Source organism: Lutjanus erythropterus, chromosome 7 (genome assembly GCF_056507025.1).
Source record: "Lutjanus erythropterus isolate fLutEry1 chromosome 7, fLutEry1.hap2, whole genome shotgun sequence".
NCBI classification, from domain to species: domain Eukaryota; kingdom Metazoa; phylum Chordata; class Actinopteri; order Lutjaniformes; family Lutjanidae; genus Lutjanus; species Lutjanus erythropterus.
In genome coordinates, this window is record NC_139323.1 from 31,503,260 (window position 1) to 31,530,220 (window position 26,961).

General features: G+C 38.9%; 1 protein-coding gene across 1 annotated transcript; it reads right to left on the bottom strand.

Annotated features, from left to right (window-relative positions):
- Window positions 1–4,781: 4,781 nt before the first annotated feature.
- On the bottom strand, window positions 4,782–24,012 carry adcyap1r1b (adenylate cyclase activating polypeptide 1b (pituitary) receptor type I). Its single transcript, XM_084722281.1, has 13 exons — window positions 23,874–24,012; window positions 16,045–16,147; window positions 13,327–13,440; window positions 11,552–11,655; window positions 11,352–11,449; window positions 10,441–10,573; window positions 10,159–10,312; window positions 9,999–10,059; window positions 9,839–9,908; window positions 9,657–9,748; window positions 8,069–8,198; window positions 7,434–7,475; window positions 4,782–5,829 (listed from the first exon to the last, which is right to left on the bottom strand). The coding sequence occupies exons 1-13, from the start codon at window positions 23,928–23,930 to the stop codon at window positions 5,419–5,421; spliced, it is 1,569 nt and encodes a 522-aa protein (XP_084578407.1). The 5' UTR covers window positions 23,931–24,012; the 3' UTR covers window positions 4,782–5,418.
- Between the last annotated feature and the right edge of the window lie 2,949 nt (window positions 24,013–26,961).

Genomic DNA, 26,961 nt, shown 5'->3' on the forward strand with positions numbered 1-26,961 from the left:
AAAGAAAAAAGAAAAAAATATGAGAACAATCACAGCGCAAAGTTTTTAAATGACAGCTATTCACTTTGAACCACAGAAAAAACTCAATTTACAAGGTACGACGTTGGCAGCTTGTTTCTGTCTCGCACATTTACAGTAAAACTGCAGTTTATTTAGTCACAAAGGTTGGCTACAGACCTTTCAAACACTTCAACTAACTACTTCATAGTTCAAAACAACAGGTTCAAATGAATATTTATTCTTATAATAATAATAATAGCAACATCTTTGTCTGACATCAACATAGTACTGGCAATATAATAAGGCTCCAACTCCCATATTAACACTAAAGGAAAAAATTTATAAATACATCAGCAAAATGAGGCTCATGACCCGGTGAGATTGTCATAATGTCTGTGATGATCCAAACATTCAAACTGAAGCAGAGCAGAGGTGGTGATTGTCCAGCCCTTTCCCCCTACAACATCACGAGATGAAATAGGGCCCCCTTATGGTTGCTGTTGGATCTGCACTGTCATTACTTGAGACACACTGCAGAACAACAGGACGGTACAGTTTCCGGTCAGCCCTTCTTTTCTCTCTTTGCCCTTTTTCGCGGCCTGGACTCCCAGAAAGAACGGAGTTGGTAATTTGCAGGTCAAGAGGTGTGAAGACATTTAAGAGTAAAACTGGTCAAAACTTGTTTTAAACGTTAAAGTTTTTATCTGTATTATTTTAGTAACTACACTTGGTCATTCTAATGTGATCCAACAACAGTAACTAAGTCACTAAGTCTCTATTTCGAGAAAATTTCTAATAATTTTTAGACACTACTTCATTATTCTGACAGAATTCCTAATTATTTTGACATAAGTAATTCATTATTTTAAGAAGAGACACTAAACTAAACTAATAAATCCTGCCTTTACAAAGATGCTAATGCTCAGAAAGACATATTAGTACATGTGTTTATTATTGAGTGTGTAGTTTGCAGTGATGGGAAAACAGACTGCATTATACTGAGAGATGTTTCTAATATTTAGGGACACATTGTAACATTTACACATTTACACTACAGTTACTGTTTCTAGGAATTTTGATTCACTATATCTAAAAGTTTAGACTGTTTTTATTCCAATACAATGTGGAATTGGATGTTTTTTTTTAATATCTGACATTTAAAATGAGGTTTTGAAACTGCATTTAGACACATTCTATATTTCCTTATAAAAAATAAGAATACGAATAAAAAATAATAATCTACAGATTTCACACATTTTGTCCGATGTTTTGAGAGGTCATTTGGACACGTGTACCTCAGAATTCTTGAGAACCTGAGACGGTCAAAATGTTTTAAACAGTTATCAGACACATCAAAATATAACTGAATGCATAAATAAATAATTACTTGATTGATTTTCTTCATCTTTTTATCTTGAACTACATTTTGTCAGTTTCTTTGTACATTACATCTTTTTACCTGCAAATTACCAAAATGATGTTTACTGTGTTACTTCAGGCAACTAATGAGGAGACAAACTCAACATTAAACTATGAGCAGTATAAAACTGAACTGAGCAGATGTACTTTTATTATTATTGGTCATAAATAAAGTGTATTCAGTAAAGGATCAGCAAATATCTGATGATCATCAGAGAATTCACTCATTTGTTGTTGGTTTGGAGTTTTCCAGTTGAAGTTTGTCTTTAAAGACACTTTCAGACATTTCTACAGAAACCCATTTCCACCAATAAAAAGGTCCTGTGAGTCATTACAATGAGAAAATTCCTCAAAATAAGGACTTATTATTGCAAAATAAAAATTATCTTATCTCAAGTTAGTCTACCAATCTCATTATTTTATAGCATTTATACCATTATTTTATACTAAGTCATTTCTTAAAGAAGGTTTCTAATTATTTTGAGGTATTTAGTCATTATTTTAACAAAGTTTTGTAATTATTTCAACATACTAAGTCATTATTTTACTAAAGTTTCTCATCAGAATCACTTAGAGGATCGTTTTTCTCATCACATGGGTGGATAAAGGCTTCCATCCAGATTTTTGCAGTTTGACAAAATAATGTTTTGTCCTTCCAAAAATAAGAAATTCAGTCATATTAAAAAAAATTTAGAATATAGCCCATCAGACAATTTCAGTTGAAAATTGTCTGATATTTTGAAGAATATGATGAAGAAAAGTCTCATGAGACTTTTTATAGTCCTGTAATTTTCCCTTTTTCTGCCGTAGAGAAAAATAAAGGATGTGTCAGTGAAACAGTAAAACTAAAACATATTTATTCTTGTGATATTATGTACTGTACATTGACTTAATATACTGTAGCACTGCTTGACTCAAAACACTAATCTGTCGTATGTTCTGCTCATCTTTAGCCAAGACGAGTTAAAGTAGTTTGAAGGCCTCCAGGTTAAAAATACTGATTTAGTCTTAAGCATCATAAAAGCACTTTGTTCAACCCTTTTCTTTACTTTGCAGTTTCGTTTTTGAAATTAAAAGACAAATCTCTTTTCTTTTTCTTTTTTTTTTTGTAAATCATCAACAGAAGTGAAAATACTTGTTTTGTGCTTAAAGGCACTTTTGGAGACACAAAGTGGAGTCGAACGTTGGGATTCAGAGGACAGTTGGGTCAGACCAAAGGAAAAATCTGCAGTGACATCAGTTGCAAAGCTAACTCAGCCTTTGCAAACAGATACGGCCGTGCAAAAACTCAGTGAGGAGTCGATTGATTTGTCTTTGGAATGAGAGAATTGCCCCGAGTTTGAAGTCGCTCTCAATCTCAATGTGCTTGTTTTCAGGCATAAAGAGATCACATGCCACCAGAGACCATAACTGCAGAAAGACAGAGATACCGCGAGGTGGTACAGGCGGGATGTTTCTAGGAAAAATAACTTCATTCATCAAAATTAAAGATTTCTCAAACGGTCATTTTCAGAAACAAATTAGGACATTTTATACCAAATTAAAAAAAACAGTGAAGTGTTGTGATGTTTCCTACACCTTCACTTCGACCAGTACGATGTTGAAACTTCCTGCTGGAAGCTGTTGAAGAGGCTTCGCTTTAAAAAAGTGACAAGAAGAGGATCAGAGTGCTGCCTCCACAACAGCCGGATAGACACCGAAAGTTTGTGAAGGAAAAGAAACTGTTAGGAAATTTAACATCCAATTGAACACTGAATTCTCACCAAAAAAGAAAAAAAGAAAAACACATGGACAATAAATGCAACTTCATGCAAGCAGTTGAACTCATGATTCTTCCGTCATGAGTTAATTTTCATTGACATTTTCTGTACTAACGGCTGTTTAAAACTACGCTGATCTCCAAAGGTGTCTTCTTCTTCTTCGTCTTCTTCTTCTTCTTCCTTCTCAGACGTCTCGTCTCCAGTGCTGAGATTTAAAAAGAGAGGTTTGTGTTCGTGGTCGTAGTCGGTAAACCTCAGCACTGTGCACACATCCGAAGAAGACCCTCAGAGTTATCATCTAACCCAGTGTGGGTTTATGTTCTCTGTTTTTTTTTTGGCATTTCACAGAACCATAGAAAATATGTCCTTCTCGTAAATACTGCTTCTTCACCTGTTGGATCCAGATGAAGCTTCTCCTCGACATTCGTCAGTCTCCGACACCAACATCATATTGTTTTACGTCAGTCACAGTTTACACAGGGAACAAAGGATTGTGCCAATAGTAGGAAATAATACTGAGCTTTCAGACACAGTCACGTAAAGAGCGCTGCAGGGGTTCAGAAATGACGTAGTTGGCTGTTGAATTGGGTTAATAAGCCTGAATTAGCCACTGGGGTCCAGAATGTTTCTGCTGAGCTTCAGCTCGATCAGTAACACTGACCTGGTGCTGAAGAGTGAAATTTCTGAGTGTGAATGTTCACTTGTGAACATATTTAATAACAAAACTACAGTTTTAATGTATTTACTGTACATCAGGGTGGGTCAGAATCAAAGCAGCAGAGACAGTGATGTCATGATTTTAGTCCAGAGTTTAGGGCTCCAAAAACATTAGATACTACATTTCCCATGATACAGCAAACTATGTCTTCAGTGGAGTGTCCTGACCTGGTAAATTCCTGCATCTTTCACCACAGCCTGAGTTTGAAACACAGATTTTCTGTTATAAACCCAACAAAGACAATATAACTGTTTTCACAGGCTGACGATGAGGACTGAAACTGTCAAAATCCAGAATAAAGAAAGGAACAAATAAATGACTTATTAAATAAATTCATATTCCAAATGCACCAAAAATAATACTGGAAATAATTGCAGCCATTGGTACATTTTTAAAAATGTGACATGAATTGATATTTCTGTTTTAATTTCCTTCTGTATTAACCCCTATTTACTTACTTTACCCATTTAATTTTCAACTGTATTATAGAAAAATAATTTTATAAATCAATAAATTAATGCATAAAATGGAAAGTTAAACAGGAGAGTAAACAAACAGCAGAATCAAACAAAATTAAAGGAGAAATCTGCAATATATTTACTGTAATAAATCAAAAAATGACTATGATATGTCATCAGTGTCCTCTGAAATTTCTGTTCCAATCTGTAACTTGTCATTGTTTGTCATTGTTTGACTGTTTCACCTAAGTTAGATTTCAAATTAACTCCAAATGTTTGAAGAATGAGTTAGCCTCTGTTTATGAAAATCATTAATAATACGGTTTACAGCTCCAACTCAGTATCTGGGCTGCAGTACTCATTTTTGGATGTGCAGTTGTTACATATTGCTCCTAAATAAATACAGATGCAAATTAAAAGAGTATTTTAAAACAAAATTTAATGTGAAGCATTTAATGACGTATTAATTAATTCATATATGCATTTATTTCCTTCTTTATTTGGTATTGATTTAGGCAGTTTCAGTCCTCCATAGTTAAATACTCAACATGACAAGCAACCTGACCTTCATCTGTAAAATTAGTGGCCTGCCCCTTTAAGGTATGTACATTGCCCAGTGTTTGTCTGTATTAAATTAAGCCATTTCAAATGGCACAGCAGCTGTGGGGTCTGTATTTAAAGAGGAATACAGTGTGGCGTTATAGTCTAAAATACATTTTGAGGGTGACAGTTGAGGAAAAAAAAATGTAAAAACCCTCCTCACACCGACTGGAATGATTACTGCGTCGAGCTCTCTGGTCCCACTGTGCTGAACTGCAGCAGCAGACAACTTTAAACACTAACACAATATGTACAGAAAGATCACCATGCTTCTTCTGCAGGTTACAGCCCAAAAAGACACTAGATACACACATGAATCCTAATCATGCCCTTTGAAGATGATCAGCTGCTCAGGAACAGGAGTTTGTTTTTCACTCCGGCTGCGCCTGAAGCAGGTCAGAGGTCGGAACATGAGGAAACTAATTATTTGGCACCTGACAGTCAGGATTCAGGGTGAAGCAGGTCAGACTAGAGGCTGTTCTGGGTCGCAGGAGTTGAGCTGCGTTTCCATCATGGTGTCGTCTGGGTACGGGTTTGGGTAGGGGTTGAGGAACGGGTTGTTGAGGCTGGTCATTGGGACGAGGGTGGTGGGTGTGGCGGGTTTGGCGGCGTCAGGTCCGGAGGTGGCGTCGTTGTCGCGGTTGCCGGACGCGGCGTCCCCGCCGGCGCCGCTCAGGTGGCCGGGGTCTCGGCCTGCAGGCTGGACATGCGGATCTGCGAGCTGCTCTTGCTGAGGATGGACAGCTGCGTCCCCCCGTTCACCCCACTGCTCGCCAGCGAAGGATGCCGGTGCTTCAGGTCCACAGCAAAGTACCTGTTCACCGTCCAGCTGCGCCATTTCCTCTTGATCTCCGATTGCACCTTGAGGGATATACTTCACAAGGTCATTATTAATGGACCTCGCTGGAAAGAGACAAACTCACTGTCCCTCAGTCTCACTCTAGCTCTGTCTGTACTGTATTTAAGGCTCAGTGTTGCAGATTTTTACTGATTTTAACTGAAAAAATACTGTTTCCTTAAAGGGATAGTTCGGACAGCTTGTAGTGGGGTTTTATGAGGTACTTATCAGTGTATTAGAATATTTCCACAGCTTTACCTCGTCATCAGACAGCCTTTTCAGACAGGAAACTGCTGTTATATAAGCCACCAGACTCCTTTGACAAAAACAGTAATTTTACCTCACAGAACAGAGAAATTACTGGTCTGCCACTGCTTTGACCGGAAAGTTCGTTTGTTAGTTTTAGTCTTGTGTTCTGTGAGGTTAAATTGCTGTTTTTGTCAAAGGAGGCCGGTGGCTTTGAAGAGAGCAAAAAAAAAAGCTTCCCTTGTCACAAAAGGCTTTCTGATGTATTTTACACACAGGGTGCACTTAAACTGTCTGTGGTTAAAGTACGTTTTGCTCTGTCCCAGCTTCCCACATTAAAACTCCTGCTGCTTTTCCGCACTGGGGACATGCAGACCACCATCTACTGTAGGTAATACACTATGTGTAAATACCTCATACACCCCCACTTCCAAAATTACAAACTATTCATTTAAAAGGAACAAACTGGTTTTAGACAATTTTCAGTTGAATTTATGCCAAACTACTGAATCATTTTTTATTTCCTGTTGCCACTGCTGTTGCTAGGAAATAGTCCACATAATAAAGAATGAAGAAAGAGAAAATGCACAAGTTGCTGATTTTGTGCCAAATTATTAAGAACAGGTAAACAGATTTTTATAAAAATGTTGGCAACACTTTCTTTGGATAGTCTGCCTACATTATTTATTTATAACATTTCAAGAACTTATTAGTTGAGATTCAACAATTTAACTGTTTCACTTTAGCTGCAGAAAAACAATTTGCTGATGCATTTTTTTTTCTAAACTGTTTGCTCTCCTGTGTTTATGACTTGGAAACAGGTGAACATTTTTTTGCCAGAATAATCTTTCTAAGTCACCTTTTTCAACTGTTAAAACACGTAGGAAAAAAATTTTGGCAGGTATTTTTGTCAGAATCATTTTTCTAAGAACTTGTTTTGTATTACTCATTTTGCTAGAGGTGGAAATGCATCACTACCCCTTTTAAATACGGTTTAAAGCTTTCATGTTTTCTTCTGGGTGACTTTTAATTTCTCCATGCACTCAGTGCACATGCAAACCACACAAAGTGTTGTTGTTACTGTCATGTATTTTAATAAAAAAAAAAAATCCTCCCCAAAAAGAAAATGATGCTGACAAAATAAATTAATTTATAAAAAAAAAAAATCACCTGCTAAAATGTTTTTTCACCTGTTTTCACAGATGACAAAAAGGATTTTGGAAAAATGATGACAAAACTTTTTATTTTTTGCCAATGTATTTCAGCCCTTATCTTTCCCCCCCTTATGCATTCACTGTTTATCACTAATGTTGTTATGTACAGTAAGTTAAATTCAATAATGCATTCAGAAAACTGGTATAATGGTGTCAGTTATTATTATAAAGGAGGTTTACCTCTCCATTCAGGAAGCAGTAGAGGACGGCCACCACAAAGCCCTGAGGAGACACAGAGCGTCCACAGATGAGACAAAAACACTGAAATGTTTGTGAAATTAATTACTATTGTAAAGACTAGAAGCATGCTGAAACAAATGCTCATAAATGCACTGTCAAAATAAACTATGTTTAGTTTTAATGTCTTTAACTTTTTTTTTTCTTTTTTTTTTTTTTTTTTTTTACAGGGAAAGGTGCAAAATATTAAAATCAGTGGATGAAACTGCCTTTTTGGTTATGATACTGATAAGTCAACCATAAACCACAATCATTTTTTGGCACTTGAGTCTGACTTGAAACCAACGTCTCAGGGCTCTCAATATCAAATTTGCATTTAACTGCAAATTAAGATTTTAAAAGCCATTTTGACTGGTTATATCTAGAGCTTTTTTTTTAAGGTCAAATGTCTAGTTTCACATCAGTCAGGTTTAAAGGCTTCATTTTTGTGATCAACTCGAGTCCAAATCCCAAATTCAAAGGTCTGGTAAAATCCTCCCCTTATCATATCTCCACTGGCTGTTACTGTAAGTTAATTTTCCACGGTTTCTACGTAGATTGTCCTCTCAGAATCAGAGCCGTGGTGGAGAATCAGTCACCTGGAAAGATCCGAGGCCGAGCTCAAACACCAGGCGCTCTCTCTTGCTGACGTTCTCGGGGGAGAAGGCAAACACAGTGTAGTGGATCCCAAAAAGAGGGATCAGTAGCAGAGTGGAGCGGGCCAACCTCCTGCAAAACACACACACACACACACACACACACACACACACACAGAGAGAGAGAGAGAGAGAGAGAGAGAAAATATGATGAGAGAACCGGACTACAATAAGTGTGTCCTCATTATAATCAGCAGACGCAGGTGTGACAATAAACTACATCAATGAATTCAACTAAACTTTTTGGCTTAATAATCCGGTCATGGATGCCAGTGTTTGTCAGGAGCAGGAAACACTGTGTGCGTCATAACTGCTCCCATCGGATTTCACATATTTATGTGTATTTTTACCACGATAATACAGGGAGAGATTATATCACTCATTCATTCACAACTCTTTCCCTCTTTCTCTTTCTTCCCACTTACTCAGAATCAGCAAACTATGGGCTCTTCAGATAACAAACCAGATTTTGCCATGAGCTCCTTTAGCCGATCGTGTCGTTGCCATCAAACAAGGACTGGTTTCACAGACAAGGCTCAGTCCCAGACTAAAACGCCTGTTTAAACAATCTTAACTCAAAGTGACTTATACAGATTTATCAACCAAAAGTTAACACTTGTTGTATTGTATTGTATATTTATGATGCAAAATGGCGCTGTGATCTCAAGTTCCCTTAACTGACTGATTTTCTGTGCAAACCGTCACACTGCCTGCACACTCAGATTATGAAATAAAATTAATACTTCAGGATCCTACATATTTGAAGAGCTTATTTTAAATGATTTCTGTGGCCTTTTGCCTTTATTAGACAGGGCAGGTAAAAATAGACAGAAAAGGTGGGAGAGACAGAGGACGACAGCATATATTACAATTTATATTACCATTCTTTCAAATTTCTTTATTTATTTTTAGCTAGAAGCACCTGGCAGGCCAAATCAAACTTTATGGAAGACCTATTAATGGATTAATGTAAGTCCTGCCTGTGAGACTGTCCCTAAATCTGCTCTGCTGCTGTCAACTGTCATCACAGTGCAGAATCACTGCGACCCTCCTACACCCTGTTCACTCCCAGTTGATGACATGTTGATGACAGCGTCATGTGAGTCTTATGCACTGCGCTTCACATAAAGTTGTTATTTTTGTTGTCTGTGGGCTGATTAAAGGTTTTGGTGCAGCCACTCTGATTATTTTGTTCTTGTTTTGTCCAAATGGGTTGATATTTTTAAACCGACACTGAGGACTGTAAATTAAAATATTATGTTCTGTTATTAGTGTGTGAGGAGTAACGGGAATAGAACGAGAAACGTTTTCAACTTTCATCTCTTTTGAACATGAATGATATTTGAGTTGTTACTTACATGTTACTTTTTTATTGCCTTTATATTTAACTTTTTGATTTGTGTTATTTTAACACGTTGAATGAATTGATTAAAAAATAAAAATAAAGTGTTGCACAAAATCTACAGTCACCTTGAAATAATTAACAAGCAACTGCAGCAAATTAAATGTTTCAAAAAGTAAAACTACTCACAGGTAAATACTGGATTCATTTCCACCGATATCTGGGGACTGTAACTTCTGGACGAGGATGATGATGATGCCGATGAAGAGCACAAAGTTAATCTGTAGAAAAAAAAATATGAAAGTGAAACAAACATAAATAAGTATATATTTTGTAGTGGAAGGATTGTTTTCATGTGATGGTCTACGCACCATAATTGAAGCCAGCACGGGTCCCTTGATCACCCACCAGATGGCAGCGTTGTCATTCATGTCCCAACAGCTGAGGGTGCCAGAGGAAAAAAACATCACACTCAGATCCTCATCAGACAAGCTCCAACATGAGAATCAATAACCTATAATCATAACCTACCCTATATCGTCAAAGTGGAGCTTCAGCACTGCCCAGATGGTCACACACACCGTGGGGGTCCCTGATGTAACACACGATACAATCATGAATGGACTGCTGGGATAAAAACCATTTGATCGGATAAAAATTTGCGTGGGTCATGTTGCGTTTGACGTCTCACCCCAGCCGATGATGATGTACCAGTAGAAGTATCTCTTCTCAGGGAAGAAGGTCTCCACTAGCAGGGTGAAGAGGTAGAGACCTTCGATGAAGAGCCAGAAGTAGTTGGAGAGGACGCAGTAATGGAAGAAGATCATCACTGCTCGACACTCCAGCTTCAAGGACAGGAAAGGCGCAAAGGGAACAATGCGAGAGGAGAAACGTGTTAATGTTTGTGCAAATCATCTGCTGCCTGTTAACACGAGAGGAGAGAGAGCGCTGTGGGTGTGTTAGTGTTACTCACAGTGTGTATGAAGCAGTGCTCGCTGTCCTCTTTGGCGTACAGCACGCCGTCTTTGATGAAGACTGAAATAGCTCTCAAGATGAACGACACAAAGAGGTTCATGTGGATGAAGTTCCTCGTACAGTGCAGCTTCCTGTGCAGAACAAGGACACATGATCATACTGACGGTCATATGCTTCATCAAGAAAAGCAGAGGATCGACTCGCTGACATGTCTGCACTGTTTTTATTCATTGAAAACACATCTACTGCTTTTTATTCCCAATCATCCTCATTACAGTATTAGTTAACACAAAGCAGTAGTAGCTGCAGTTGTGCATTGTCTGTAATGGTAGTACTATAATAGTAATGGTAGCAGAAACAGCAGTTGCATCAATAGTAGTAGTGATAGACCTGATGGTGATAATTGTAGTAGTAGTGATGACAACAGTAATAGTGGTGGTAGAAAATTAGCAGAAAAATTTAGTTTAGTAGAAGGAATCCTTTATTATTTACACCTGAGGGGGTAAATAATAAAGTATCCTGCCCAAAATTCACACGCACACACAAACAGGACGTCTAGAAACGTGATGAGAGATGTCAGACCGAGGGGGCTGCACACCCAACCCTGAGTAGTTAGAGGCGAGCAGTATGGAGACAGTTTATGTTTTTATTCTGTTATTCTGGAGATTGTGCAACACTGTGAAACTCCAGCAGTGTTTTTCCGGACTAACAAATTAAACCTGACACTCAATCAGCATGAGACTGAGTAGATAATGACTGAATTTTAATTTTTGGGGTGAACTATCCCTTTAAAATGCCTACCAGTGCATTCCTCTAAATACGAGCAGGATGATAAATGAAACCTAAAACATCTAAAATACTTTAATAACACTTTGCCCCAGCAGTTGCAGAATGATTCAAACATCTCACCTGAACCTACACAGGATGACCATGGCCATGGTGAGGGAGACCAGCGAGGTGCTGTATCCCACCGTGTACAGAGCCTTCACTGACACGTAGTACATGTCCTGCGATGGAAACACAAGCAAAACAAACATTTTTTTTTACATTAAACGTCCAACTGAGACTTGAGTCAGACACAGCTGCTGCAGACAGAGTGATTTACTCACCACATGGCTGCTGTTTCCTTCCTCGTACAGGCAGGCGTCGATGTAATGAGGAAAGGTCTCTGACCAGCCGAACTCGGTGCAGTTACGGCTCACCTTCCCCAGCTCTGTGGACAAAGGACACTTTATTTAATTAAGGCAAACGCAGACTTCATTTTACAGTGAAATCAGGAAGAGAAGCAGACACTCTTACATTAATTATTTCAGTGAGAGGTGGAGGTAAGATGCATGAGTTAACCCCCTCCAATATCATGCATATGTTTACATTTAAGTCTAAAACCAACCAGTAAAATTGCTGATAGAGTGGGAAGCCTTTGTGTGTATAATGCAACACAGAATGGATTCCTCAGACACAAACACACACTGCACTTGTGAGGTCCCTCATTAACATAATACATCCATTAGCTCCTAACCGTGAAGTGCAGCTATGACCTGATTATTCCAACTTTATCCTTAAAATTAATTTTTAAAAATGTCCTCATTTCCCCACAAAAGTTGGGACACACAGTAGCACTGTGCCCAAATGTGTGCCCTTATTTCTTACATATTTCACAGGCTCATGCGAGATTCGGCCTGTATTATCTTTATTTATTTATTTATTTATGTCCCAATTTAGTTGTTGCCAAATCCAATTCCCCCCAGGTATCGTCCTCTCACTACATCAAGGGAAGCTTGTTAGGAAAAATGTTGGGCTGTAATCGGGTTTTGGCAGAAATATGCTAATGGGGGTCGGGTTCGGGTCAGTTTTGGACAGAATTTTGTCGGGCTTAGGCCTTGTCAGTCTCAACTTTTCAGGTCTGATCAAAGCTTTGACATACAAAAGAAATAAATAAAAAGGGGAGGATATTTTTTTTATTGCATTTGAGAATGGTATTTCAACTTTATTCTCAAAATGCAAAAAACAAAAACAAAACAAAACAAACAAACTTTTTCTTATGCTTGGCAGAAATACTGAAAGGTACTGTTGACATTTGGACTTCTTTTTCAAACTGCAAGATTATTTATTATTCTATATATATTATTTCCCCTCCTTTGCCCAGCCGTAATACTCTTCCATACAGGACTTTAAATAAAACTAAACTAAAAACTTAAATTAGTCATTAAAAAATGTTTAGTTAAAAGAAATAAAAATAAAATTTGTTTTTAGAAAGAAAAAAGAAAACTGAAACTATATTGTGTACTTAAAAAGTTAAAATAAAACTAAAATAAATTAGAAATATTGAGAAAATGCCTTTAATTTGTTAACATTTGACAAAACAAAACAACACAAGGAGGAGTTGGCACATCTGTTTTTTGACACTGGGATGTAAACACAAAGTGTTGTATTTGTATTATAATACTTATTCTGAACTTCCCATATTATAATAAATAAATAAATAAATAAACTGAAGCTAATAAAAAACAAACTAAAACTAAATATTTAACAATAGAAACTAAACTAAGATGATCAAGCCCACACTGGAAACTAACTGAAGCTAAACTGCAAAACAAAAATTAACAATGAAACAGCAAAAACAGCTAATGCAAAAATACAAAACAATAATAACTCTTGTTTCAGTTCAAACTGTGCACACATAAACACCCACATACTCATTCATAAACTTGAATGCATGATTCTTTAATTTCACCAAAGTAAATCTGCAAATTCACTGAAATGGCATCAAACAGAATCTCCACCCTGCAACAAGAAACGTAAACAGGGAGCCTGAACAAATCCAATAAAATCAACAGAATCAGCTGCTAATTGTAACTGTAATGAGAAGTCCTTCGTCACTGACCGTAGTCTTCTTCGCTCATGAACTGAGAGAAGAGTTCGGGACAGTTGACTTCGACCACCTCCCCGATCTTGGCAGGCTGCCAGCATGTCAGGTTGTCCCACATCCACGGACAGCCTGAGGACACGACAGGTAGACAAACACGGTGAGCGTTTCCGACTGAAAAGACATATGCTCAGTTTTTGGAGGGGAAAAGGCCCTCCTGCAACTCATTTAGCATCATTTCAAGATCGCGGAGCCTTGAAATTCTTGTATGGGAGCTGAAATGTCAGCAGCTGTTATGAACAAATATCTTTTTAATTCACATCTCAGCCTGCGCATCATTCTGTCGCTGCAGCTCTTCATTTCAATTTTTTTTTAAAAATGCATAAAAGCACTAATTTGTGAAAGAAAGAGAGAAAGACTAAAGACAGACAAGAGGCCATTAGAGAAGAGCCAACAGTGTATTTTGTTGTGTATTTTATGTGCTGTAAATCAGATGGGACACAATAATGGAAGACAATATCTGGAAAGCTGAGAAAAATGGCTGCATATAGACCTAAATTATGGCTGACATATTGGGAACGATTATGTGGGTTTGCATTATCGGTGCACAAGAGGATGGTCTAATTTCCAAATTTAGTTTGTGACTTAGTTAAGCTGCTCTGATTTGTGGGCAAGACTCCACTACAGCTTCAACCTTGTGTGTGTAATTACACACACAATTATCATCTTTATAAAGACAGTTCTAGTTTGCTGTGCAGATATACCAGCTAATACGCTATACGTCACAACAAGCTGATTTTAATACAAACAATCTGATATACTTTCACAGAGTAATCAGCCATCCTTTGGTGCTGATGGAGGACAAGAGAGATGAACAAAAAAATTATGTTATGTCACCTAAAAGCCTCTGTGAATGCAGATTTTATTAAAGTAAATTATAACTTATTGGCTGTGTTTCGTGTAACAGCCACTAATGACCACCCATGACTGAGGGAAATTTCATAAAACCACAAAATTTAGCTTAAACCCTCTTCACCTCCATCTGTGATTTTATCTTTAATATAATCACAAAATAATCAAGCTGTATTTAAGAAACAACAATCCATAGCCAGCATTCCTATGTGGCAATCAGCCGTCTCTGTCTCCATCCAAATGAAGACTCAGCACCACTATGAAGGGCTGTTTGCAAGGGTGGAGGAAGTATTCAGATTCTTTACTATGTAAAAGTACTAAAAATACTCTGTTACAAGCTGGGGCATTTCCTGGACTTGGAGACATCCAAAGCAGAGCCCGGACCTCTGTAGGGGGTTCCGAGGGATCCTCCCCTGAGATGTTTTTTTTGTGCTTTTTTTTAACACTCTTTTTGGGGTGGCAGTAGCTCAGTCTGTAAGAACTTGGCTTGGAGACCAGAGGACAGCCAGTTCAAGTCCAGCTTGGAGCAGAAAGTACAGAGAAAACTGGTAGCAGGAGAGGTGCCAGTTCACCTCCAAGGCACCGCTGAGGTGCCCTTGAGCAAGACACCAAACCCCCGACTGCACAGATCACCTGTTTCTGAGCAGCATCCATCACTCTACCGCCTCTCCACAAAAAGCCTCTGTGTGCGCAAAAACTTAACAATAGAATAAAGGATGTTCTTCTTTAAATCCAAAGTACGCCTCAATCATTGAAAAACTAATGTGTCCCTCAAAAATTGTTGTTTCTCTCCAAATTAATTATGAATTGTGATAGCAAATAGTAGTAGTTGTTGGTAATTAGCATTAGCAGTATTCTGACTCAGCTGCTGCTGCTGCTGACTCTTCAGTCTGCAGCTCATATGAAAAACCATGAAATCAACTAGAATGAAACTCAGTCCTGTATTTTATTGTTTTGACTATACAAGCTATTTTAGTGAGATAGATGGAAATGTGTTGCTCTGACTTCGCTCTGCATCGCCAGAAGTTGAGGTCATGATATTATTGGTTGAATTCGGTTACTTCTTCATTACATACGTTTTACAGGAAGAACACATGAAAGGATTTTCCATGATTCCGATATAAATACAAAGAAATTGATTTTTTCTGCAGAAATTGTAAAATAGTTGCACAATATGACTGTGGATGTAAAAGGGTTAAAATACATTTTTCATTTCATCTCAACACTGAGCTTTCTGTTGCACTGTCATCTTCTGAAGAGTGAAAAGTGGCATCCCCAAGTCTTAGTAGTCATTTTACCCTTGCACTTCTGTTTTTTGAGGCCATATGCGACTTCCAAACGAGGTTAAGAAGGAGAACAGATTGGCCTCTCTCAGTCTGATCCTCCATCCATTCATCATATAATCAGACAGAGAGACGCCTGTCACTCACTGTCCCACTGATCAGCTTTAATTTCAAGGATCATCATCATGAGATGGTGCCAAATAAAGCCTCAGCCTCTGCCTCAGCAGAGGCACAGAGTGCGACAAAAGAATTAATTTGCTTTGTGGAATTTCTCTGCTGGCCGTGCTTTAGTTTTTCACGCTACAAACCCAACATACGAGCAAACTGTGAAGTCTTTCTAATGATCTCTCTTTGCAGACAAGCAGGACAGAGTCAACGACAATTTGTAGAATTACCCCCGCTCGTTCTTGTTATTAATGTGTGTTTATTCTTTTTATTTTAATTAGCCCGTATTGAAAAGTGTTACAACACCAACAAAATAGCGGTTAGTGAGCGGGGAGGGGATTAAAGGCTAAACAAACACACTCCCGCGAAAACCTACCAAATTCTGGATCATTCTGAGGATCGTCCGAGGCGATCATTTCCATGCATTTCTCCTCCTCCCTCTTGATCACACAGTTGGAGGGGACCTGTTGGCTCGAAACCTGGAAAACAACATGAACATTCACACACACACACACACACACACACACACACACACAGAGCAGAGAGAGAAAGAAAGAGAGTCAAGTGGCTGAAGGGTACATCAGAGGAAGGACCCAAAGGTAAAATGGAAGAGTCTGCTTCATTAGCTTCACCGCGCGGTTCACACCACAGTGTGGGAGAGGTCTTAGCTCTGGGATCTGTTTAAACACTCAACCAATTAAACAAACCATCGCAGAGCTGCTGGCACTCTCCCCATGCTAACTGACCCAGAGGATGGGCATTACTCTAATGAAAACAAGGCAGGAAAGGCTTTCAGACGTGCACTTTTCACACTGGACCGTGCCAGGCGTAACTCCCATCTGTTGAGAACCGACACACAGAGACGACTTGAACACACAGTCCAGGCCAGAGATCACAGCAACAGTCCCAGAGCAACAACTCTAGACATGAGGGTCACATCCAGAGACACCCCCCTGACAGCTGCATAATGCAGGGCCGATGCTGGGGCGGAGGAGACCTGTGGAGGGGGGGGTGTGTGGAGGTGAATGTCTGGTAAGAGGACGATCTTGTGTCTCTGTGTTGGCGTCAGTCCGGGAGACGCCGCGTCACAGCTTTATGAGGTGCAGCGAAGGAGCAATGAGCGTTTATTCACTGACGTCAACAGCACTCGCCGGGGATTCATGCTCTGAAGATTTAGCAGAGTAATAGAGACGCAGCGGGTTTTGGGGCGCTGTGTGGAACAAGTGTCGACACACAAATCTGCTGGGTGATTTATGTGCTGCTCTCTCCAGCAACAGCACAGTTTCTGCAGTGGCACGCTTGAACTGAATACACTGGCAGTAAAAGCGCAGATGGTTGGATTGATGACAGTCTCTGGACTGCTGCTACATGAATGTGGGTGTTAGTGCATCTTAAACCACACTAGTTCAATCACATTATTGGTTTGGAAGAAAAATATTGTTATTGCTTTTTAGCTTCTTAATGGGTTAGATTAGCCACTGGCATCATTCTTCAGCTACAGTATAAAGCTGCACTATCCAATATTTTTAACAGATCAAATGACTTTAATGTGTGTGCAGTTTAAAAATGGTTGTTCAAAGTGACAAACCCACAGCGAATCATCTCTGGCTCTGCAGTTCTCCATTCTACCAGTCCTGCAAATGCAGATTCACTCAATCTCTGTGAATTCTGCAAAACCTTACAATTTTGTGCATTCAGTGCAACCTTTACACAAATTCGACCAAGCATTGTATTGTGGCTTGGGAACGCCTTGAGAACACCCCCAACAACAAGAAGGTACTACGAAAAACCCAAACCATGACAGATTGAACAGAATTGCAATACCATGCAAAACTCACAGGGATTGGTTGAATTTGCGTAAACTGTTATTATTACAGCGTCACAAATTCCTGGAGCCTCTGTATAAAAAAATGTAGTAAGTTGTCAGTGTTCACAAGTTGTTCTGCTTCTCCCAACATATTTAATGCTGAAATGTCATGAATCCTGTCTTAATTTAGATTTTTTTTTTCCTTTGTTTCCAGCAAACTTTTTTTTTGTGGAACAAGAACTTGAAGATTTTGCTTGGATCAGTCAAGAATCTACACAACACAGACGCTGCTGGTAACAGGTATTTTGTAAATTTCTTCAGTTGTTACTGTAGCTAGAAGTATACTGTCAATGAATGCCATCGACACAATATTCAGTATTCAATTAAATATTTTCGTTTATAGTATTACTCTTTCAAATTTCAAATATCATTTACACCATATAATAATTTAAATTCTCTAGCGCTTGTGTAGACACTCTTGATGGATGATAGTGGCAAAGCTAATCTTACTGACATCATGTTTCCTGTGACTATTTCAAAATAATTGTTTGACCAGTTAAATGCTTTTAATGTTAAAGCTGCAGCAGTAAGAAATGGTCAGTCTGCATCAGTCTCCTAAATGTAGGTGTGCATGTTCGGTATGCGACATGGGTTTGTTTGGGGGAATGAAAACATGGTGAAAAGCAGTGACAGCATGATTTTTTTTAACCATCTAAGAGGACAAAGTAAAAGTAAAAGTGCTGAGGGAAACTTGAAGATTGAAGATAGTCTGCAGAACATGCAGAAAAAAAGTTGCTACGAGTCATCTTGGTGACCACCGTCCACTACTTTTAGCTCAGTGCGTGATGTGGGGCCTTTGGAATGAGGGAAAATGTCACGGCGTGTCTGTCTAACTTGCTAATAGCTTGTCATGTAAACTGAAGCTTTCTTTGTTTCATTCTGTTGTTAAAACACTGCACACTGTTCTGCAGCTGTAACATTACACATTGTGTGTTTGTTATAGACTCTAGTCGAAATACGTTTCAAAGTTTAGTCTCCAAACTTGTTTTGTTCATTTAAAAAACAGCAGCCGTTGAGTTGGTTTGTTCCAACAGGAGAAACACCTCAGACTCACAAGACTTTCGTCACTTATTGTGGAGTCATTGCAATCACTATCACTATCTATTTAAAACTCATTTGTCTTTATTGTTACATTTACATTTTACATATGGGGTCAGTGTATATAGTATAATTTCAGTGTGTAACAGCACTTTTTGAATAAGCTTCAGCACATTATAATATCATGGTAATGTTTTTCAACAATATATTTTTTCAATATATTTTTTGAAAATTTAATCCCAATTTATTTCACAGTGCACATAAACCTTTTACTAACAGATTAGACAGAATGTGAAAATTAAAAGAGGCGACTAAAGGATGACTGAGGGACGTTAAAATGAAGTAAAACCACTCAGTTAAAAATGCCTTGCTCACTCACACAGGTGTTTTCTCTCAATCCACCTGATTGGACCTCTGCTCAGGTTAAATTTGTGTGCAGCTCAAACTCCAATAAGTTGTTGTGTCTCAACAGGTGAAACAAATCTAACAGGAGCTCCCCCGTCTTGTTTTCCTCCTGTCCTCTCCCTCATTTGCCCCTAGTTGATTAGTGGGCGGTTCTGCCCTCCTATGTAAGGAAGGCTGGAGTCTCTCACTCAGATGAAGCAGTGATCTGACTGTCTTAGTGTTCTTTTTGTGTTGATTTCTTTTAAGTTTGGAGGTCTCTGCAGTTTTCATGCCTGACTTTGTTTAGTTTATATACTGGCTCAGACTTCCTCCATCCTTTTGGTCGTTTTGGCCTCCAGACTAATTTTGGTTAACTTCTAAAAATAAAAATCTTTAAAAACTAATCCTTAGATATGGCACCCTGTTATGATGTTGCTGGTCACAAAGTTGAGCAAATTCTTTCTTTTGGTTTGGTCATAAAAATGTCAATCAGGCACAGTTTGTACGCACCCACACAACACTAAGAGAAGGGGCCTATGCTATGAAGCAGGCTCAACACATTCAGGGTATCTTTAGGTGATATGGCTTGACTAAACCTAACAAAGGCAATCGAGGCTAAGCGTTCACACAAAGCTGGTTATCAGCTCAGTGAGTCAACCCAGGGTGAGCATGGTCAGATAAACAGGGCAGCATCTGACCAATCGCAACATGAGCAAGACTATTGGGAGAAGAAGACGAAGATCAAACTACAGTATTGGACAAATATGAAGAAGTAAGATATCAGAACTCTTATTATCCAGACTACAAACAGAACAGGTGCAAGTGACAGATGCAGGAGGGACAGCTGACAACAGAAAATCACAGACTGTGCGAATAATAATGAGAATACACTTCTTCTACAGAGCGCTTTTCAGGACACTCAAAGACACTTTACATCAGTTAAAACCATCATAGAAAACATCACACTAAAATATATAACACACAACATCAACTGCAAATTAAAACCAGTTCAAACCATAAATTAATAATCTTATAATATGACTGCCCTGTCAGAGCATGAGTAGGTCTGCCTGTAATTACATTTGTGTATTCCATTAAATTAATTAACTTGTTAGCCTTATTCTTTCACCTGCACCCGGCACTGTCAAACTGATTTGTGAGAAAAACTACAACATTTAATATGTTTACTGATCATTTGTCCGTCATCTGATCTGCTGAAAAACCATCAAGCATGTTAAATGAGTGCAGCCCTATGGATATATGCATTTAGGATAATGCACCAGTCAGTCAGAACACAGAAGACAAAAAGATACATATAAAAACATAATTCAAAGCAGTCAGAAGGTTGACTTTCATATCTTATAGTTAAATGCAACAAGTACAAGGCTTTAGTGCATCAGTCTCTGTTGCAGGACCTTTGACCTTTTGGATATAAAACGTCATCACCTCATCATTTTATCCAATCAGATATTTGTTTGTATTTATATCATAAGTTTATGAATTCTTGAGTTATGGCCAAAAATGTGTTTAGTGAAGTCACCATGATCTTTGACCACCAAAATCGGTTCATCCTTGGGTTGTAGTGAATATTTGTGTCAAGTTTGAATAAATTCCCTCAAGGCATTTTTTGAGATGTAATGTCTGTGGCCACAGCTGTCGCCACTGTGGAGTCATAAAGTTTTTTCAGGGTTTTCAAAAATTCTGAATAACAGAGGTCAGCATACAGTCATGAATGCGCACAAAACATCAGGCTGATTAGTCCAGTCGTATGTGAGGTTGCAGTCAAGATGCAGGACGCACAGAAGCGATCAGTGAGATTTATTAGACCTGAGCTCTTAAAATATCAAAACTTGCAGTATAAAGTGAGATTTAAACCTGGACCACAAGTGTACACACATACCCTAGTGACCCCACACACACTTCACTGCTTCATATTAAAGTATTCCTTTATATTAAAGTATTTCCTTTCCTTTATTCCTTTAATATTCCTATTCCTTCCTTCTTTAGCGCTGAATGCTGCCAGAGCACATTGATCGTTAATGCAGATTAAGCGCATATGAATTTAATTTGCAGGCCACGGGGTTGCTGAAATGATGGTTGTTTGGAAGCCAAACACACTGTGTGAATCTTGGAAAGTTTAAAGAACAGTTTTTTTTGTGCTTCTGTTTTTATTTCTCTGCTGTAAAAAAAAAAAAAAACCCTGTGACTAATTATACCATATCTGTCTGCCCTAAATCACTTCACTGTATCTAATTAGGTCAAACCGTGTTTGCCCAGCGTGATCCGGTTCACAGCATACATGTCGGCTGCATGACTGAGTGTGAGTGTGTGCCATACAACATTTATAACATCCAGGTTCTTTACTACATTATATCAGGCTTAGTGTTTAATGATGCTTCAATATGATAAAATTTAGGATGCTAACATTGCTGCAGAACTAAACCAGAGTTGATGATTGTTGGAGCAGTGAAAGGCAAACTGAGACATTCTGGGTGACTTTAATTTTGTTTCTGTTGAGTTTGAATGAAGCCGACGATGACGTTTTGCAAAGGGATTCTGGTTAGAGCAATAAAACAGCTATTTCTGGTTAAACAAAATGTATCTCACTCTTTCAAAAGGTCTCTCACTTAGTGATCCTTTCTATAATGCTGCCAGACACTTAGGATAACAATCTGAGCCTGTCAGTGGCAAAAAAAAAACCAAACACAAACAAACAAGTGTGCACTCTGGCAAAGTGGTTTACAGCACATTTGTGGTTTGTGGTGATTTAGAGACTCGGTTTGTAAAGTCTGCAGCCGGTCATGCTGTTGCGTTGCTTTGTATACAATGACGCAGCTAAAAAACAAGAGCTGAATCTTATTTATCAACCACTCATTACACCTTCTCTCATCAGTTAACCACCAGCACATGTTCATGTCACATGCATCTTTTTTAAATAAATGTTCCTGAGTGTTCCTGAGATATCGTGCTGAGAGTGGGCTGGACGTGAGACTCCAGTGACCTTTAATCACCAAAATCTAATCACTTCATTCTTCAGTCCAACTGTTAGTGTTAGTTGCGATATTGCGTTCGCAAGAATGAGATGACTCATAAACATAATGCCTCTGACCACAGCTATCGCTAGTGTTTATTTTCTGTGTTTAATTTATTTCAGTCATCCAAAAATTCCACAGTTGCAGCACAAGGTATCCAAGGTGTTTTATGTTACCATGGTTACAGACAGAGGGTTGATGATGATGAATGGAGGATCTGCAATGACCAAATTCCTAGTATTGTTTAAGACTTCCACATTCATACAAGAGCTGTTGGCCGTGAACAACCCAGTGACTTTCATTTCCAGCTTTCTGTTTCTATCTGTGTCACTTTTAACATATCTACAATAAAGGGGCTAACTAGAACCATAAAGTGTTCTTCAGCTTAGCCCCAAAGGAGAACCCTTTTATGTAGAACCTTTTACAAAAGTATCATTTCAGAGGGTTCTACAGGAGGACCTTCCTATGGTGTAATGGGTCCTGCCAGAACCATCTCTGGGGGCTCTGTCAGAATCTTTCCACCTTCTAAGGGTGCTAACAAGAACCCCCCAGGGGAGTTCCACCAAGTCCTTAATCTAGTCTCAACCCAGGAGGTTCTACCAAGAACCCATTTATATTCCAAGTGCTTTATCTGGAACCCACCCAGAGCGTTCTACCAATAACCTTCTATATTCCAAGGAGTTTTTTCCAAGTGCTTTATCTACCAAATGGTTCCAAGCAGAACACATTCTGGGTGTTATATCCGAAACCTTTCCACCTTCTAAGAGTGCTAACAAGAACCCACTGTGAAGGTTCCACCATGAACTGTTTTACATTCCAGATGTTTTATCTACAACCCACCCAGGGGGTTCTACTGAGAACCCTTTTATATAATGGTACAAAGGAAAGAATTCTTCAAGGAATTCAACAACCTTTTCTGGGGTTTTCTACAGAATCTATCTACCTTCAAAGGGTACTAACAAGAACCCACTGTGGGGGTTCTACCAGGAACCCTTTCCAAGTGCTTTGTCTAGAATCCACCCAGGGGGGTCTACTCAGAACCTTTACATTCCAAGGGCTTTTTTTCTAGAACCCATCTGGAGGGTTCTACCAATGACCTTTCATACTCCAAGGAGCTTATCCCAAGTGCTTTATCTACCAAATGGTTCCAACAAGAACCCTCTCTGGGGATTCTATGCAGAATCTTTCCAATCAGAACCAAGAACCATAGTTCCACCAGAAACCCTTCTGTTTCCAAGAATTTCATCTTGCACCCACCAGGGGGTTCTACCGAAAACTCTTTGACAAAACTCTTTCTTCAAAAAAGGGTTCTTCAGAAGCAAATGGTTCTGAGTAAAACCTCAGCCCCTCAGGTAGAACCCTTTTGGAACCCTTATTTCTAAGTGTGTATGTCGTGTACAAACACTAACGCATCATGTCATCCACCGTCACCTCTAAACCTCATCCAGTTTTTCAGGTGACTCTTCAGCTTGATGGTGATGACTCACAGTTAGGAGGGGAGAGGAGTCAGGTAACGAGGACCTCTTCCTCCTCCTCCTCACAGATTTACCAGACAGGAATTATGTTGAATGAACAATGAATAAGTGATGAGAATGCACCTTTATCCATCGTTCCTGCACCACGCTGATCAATGAATTATTGATGCCGACACTCCATATGGTTGCTTTAACTACGTGAATGACTGTACAGGTGCATGAAGATCAGAACTCATCCCGTTTGCTGCATTTATTCACGTTCAGCGCCACCTGTTGCTGTTTGCATGTGGATCGTTTTAGCTGCACGTACACACGTCTGCTGACTCATACACACAGAAACTGAAGCTGGATTAGTCATTTTATCTTTTAAAGATACAGAAAAAAAAATACACAATTTAAATGAGCTTACCGTGGGTAAGAAGAGGAGGAGGGCGAGGAGCAGCGGCCTGATGTTAGCAGCAGACATTTTGTGTTTCTCAGGAGTCAGGAGTTTCCTCTGAACACTTTAGAGCTGGACAGACGGACACGACAGGATGCCAGCTCACCTCGGGATCTGAAAAACACAAGAGTGTTGGATATTTAAGGGAAAATTCAGCACTTTTCATAAGGTGACCAGATGACCACCACTGTCTACATTATATCTTACAGGGACAAATACATTTTACATTACAGAGTATCTTTCTTAAACTCTCTGTAAGTGTCTGTATGTTTATCTGTAGAGCAGATCCAAACTGGAAAGCACTCAAAGAAATCTTCAAAATAGAAAATGTTTAGATTTAAACTCCACTTGGATCTGGACCTGCCTCTAAGTAAATATGTGACACATGTAACCAATTTTGGTCTTAAAACTATTTATGTTAGTGCCGTCAGTCACGAGGTAGTGACAGCCAGGCGATATTATCAAAAGTACTGGATCAGGACCAAGTCTCTATATTTAAGTTTCATGTTTGTTTTTTTAGAAGTATCGTCACAAGATGTTCCACAGTCATGAAGACATGTATTTCTACTGCACCCTCACAGCTGAGGAAAAGTACGAAGTCACTGGCCTGATCTAAAGCACAAGTAGAAAGCGTGATGCGCAATGGATTAAATTCAAGCGCAAGCAGCGGCAGCATGACGCAGGAGGAAACAAAGAGAAAATATTTTTAAAGCAAAGAGACAGATCTCCTGGTTCGAGAAGTGAAACTGCGAGAGCACGAAATATAGTGTCTTGTGTAACGTTTAACTTCTATATTTATACTTTATTGCTCATAGAAAATATGTTCAAATGACACTAATCCACACTCACGTGAGGAAAACAATGAACATAAATGAAGGTGTTTTGTGATTGTGAGGACGTATGTGTGTGCGTTTCACACTGGGTGCTATCTTGTGCTGAAAGACCACAGACTTTGCACTTCGACCAGGTTTTAGCTGGTCTAAGGCATATGTGTTTTTTACTCCAATGCACTGAGCACAGGATAGCAAATGTGCCGGGCCACGCCTTCATTTTGCCTTCATGTTTAGACCTTTGACTCACGGCCGCACAGACCAGGTTCAACTGTATTTGCTATGTTGCAGACGAGGCAAAAATGGCACTTGTGCTGCTGTAAGATAGCAAAAGCACTTGCACCAGCTGCAGATCTTACACCCGGCGCAAAGCCGTTTGCGCTGGGTGTAAGATCTGCAGCCACAGTATGTGTGTGAGGACAGCCATATGGAATAAAAACGGCATGGACTGGAGGAGCGAGTGCTGATGGAGCTACAGCACCACCTAAAACCAGGTCAAAAGAAACAAAAGCAGACCCTCAGCAGAGAGGGAGGGAGAAGGAGAAAGCTTGTGAATATGGACAGACGTGTCAATGTGATATTAAAACATTTTATCATCATGAATCACAATGTTACTGTACAGTTCCAGCAGTTCATAACAGGCTTGAAACCTGCAAACCCACAAAAGTCTTTGCGTTTCACTTGATGTTGCCCAAGATTTAAGAATCTCAACAAAAGACCCTGACGTCTAATAAATGTTTTGACAAGAAAAAGGCAGAGGAGAAAATGGTCAAATCAGCTGCAGCAGCATGGACGGGGTATACAGGCCACTGTGGCTTCAGGGTGGATAGTTTTTTGATGGGAATAAAGCTAAACTCAGAGTTCAAAACCGCCATGGCCTTCATGACCATGAAATTCCTACTCAGGCCCAGAGCATGAAAAAACATTGTCTCACTTCTTTTATAAGACTAAGTCACTTTACTTTGGAGTTTTCCAACATAAACATTGACATCCATTCTATATTTCCTCATCAACAATTTGGTTTCTGTTATTTTACTGTATTGTAATGAAATGGTCACATGCACATGTTCCGGCTCAGCAATGTTACTCAAGGTCTTTGAATGATCCCTCCTACATGGGGTGTCCACAGTGCTATTCAATAAAAACTGCCCAGCACAACAAAATGTGGACATGTTTGGCACCATTCGGTCAGTGCATCAGTTTTAAATATTGCAGGGAGCTCTTGGATGAAAAGCTGCAGGCGACAGACTTTGCAGTGGGTTTTGTGAACCAGCACACCTCCAACACATCATCAAGGTGAACAGCTCGTTTTAGCGTGCCACGCTCTGCTGTGGAAAAACACTCACTCAAAGCCAGTGAAGTCTGAGTGGTCTTGGTTGCTTGATGTGAATATAAGACACAATATTACTGTGGACGAACCGCTGAATGTTTTATTTTAATCATAGAAATTTTTTAGAAATGTTTAGTTGCGTCTGGATCCAGATCTGTACCAAAATAAGCAGACAAGCAAAGTGCACAAGTTCATGAGAAATGAAAAGAAAATGATAACAGATCATGCACTCATGAATTCCTGGATCATTACCAAAACCTTTTTGTTTGTTTGTTCTTTTTGCTTGTTGTTTGGCCTTCAGCTTACAATTTCAACAAAATTCAATAGAAATCTATTTTAGTGTTTTGAGGTATCCTGCTAATTAACCATCAGTCAGGCAAACATAATGTCAGGTCAGTCTTAACATGTTGACCAAGTACTGTTCTCAGCTTTTCTCCAGAGCTGAAACCACTGATCATTTAGTTGATTAACAGAAAATTAATTGTTAGTACTTTGGTGCCAAACATTCCCTTGTTTAAATGATTGTCCAGTGTCAGGATCTTCCACTTTTCTTTTGTCTTCTGTGGTAGTAAACTGAATATTTTTGCATGTTGGACTCTTGGGTGTATTTCAGTAGTGTAAGAGTAACCAAAGACCAGTCAATCAGCAATCACAAAAAACTAATTGGCAGATTAATTAATAAAGAGAATTAATAAGGAGAATAATTGGGTAACAATTATAAAGGGTTGTGCATACTCCAAACTGCAGTTTTGTGCAGGTGATGTACACATGTTTCCCATTAACTTCAGCGGAGAGCAGATCTACAGTCAGGTGGCGTTCATCATCCATAGTCAGGTGAACTTTGTTGTCATGGTAACAAATAAAATAAAAATTATAAATTCTAATAAAAAAATATATA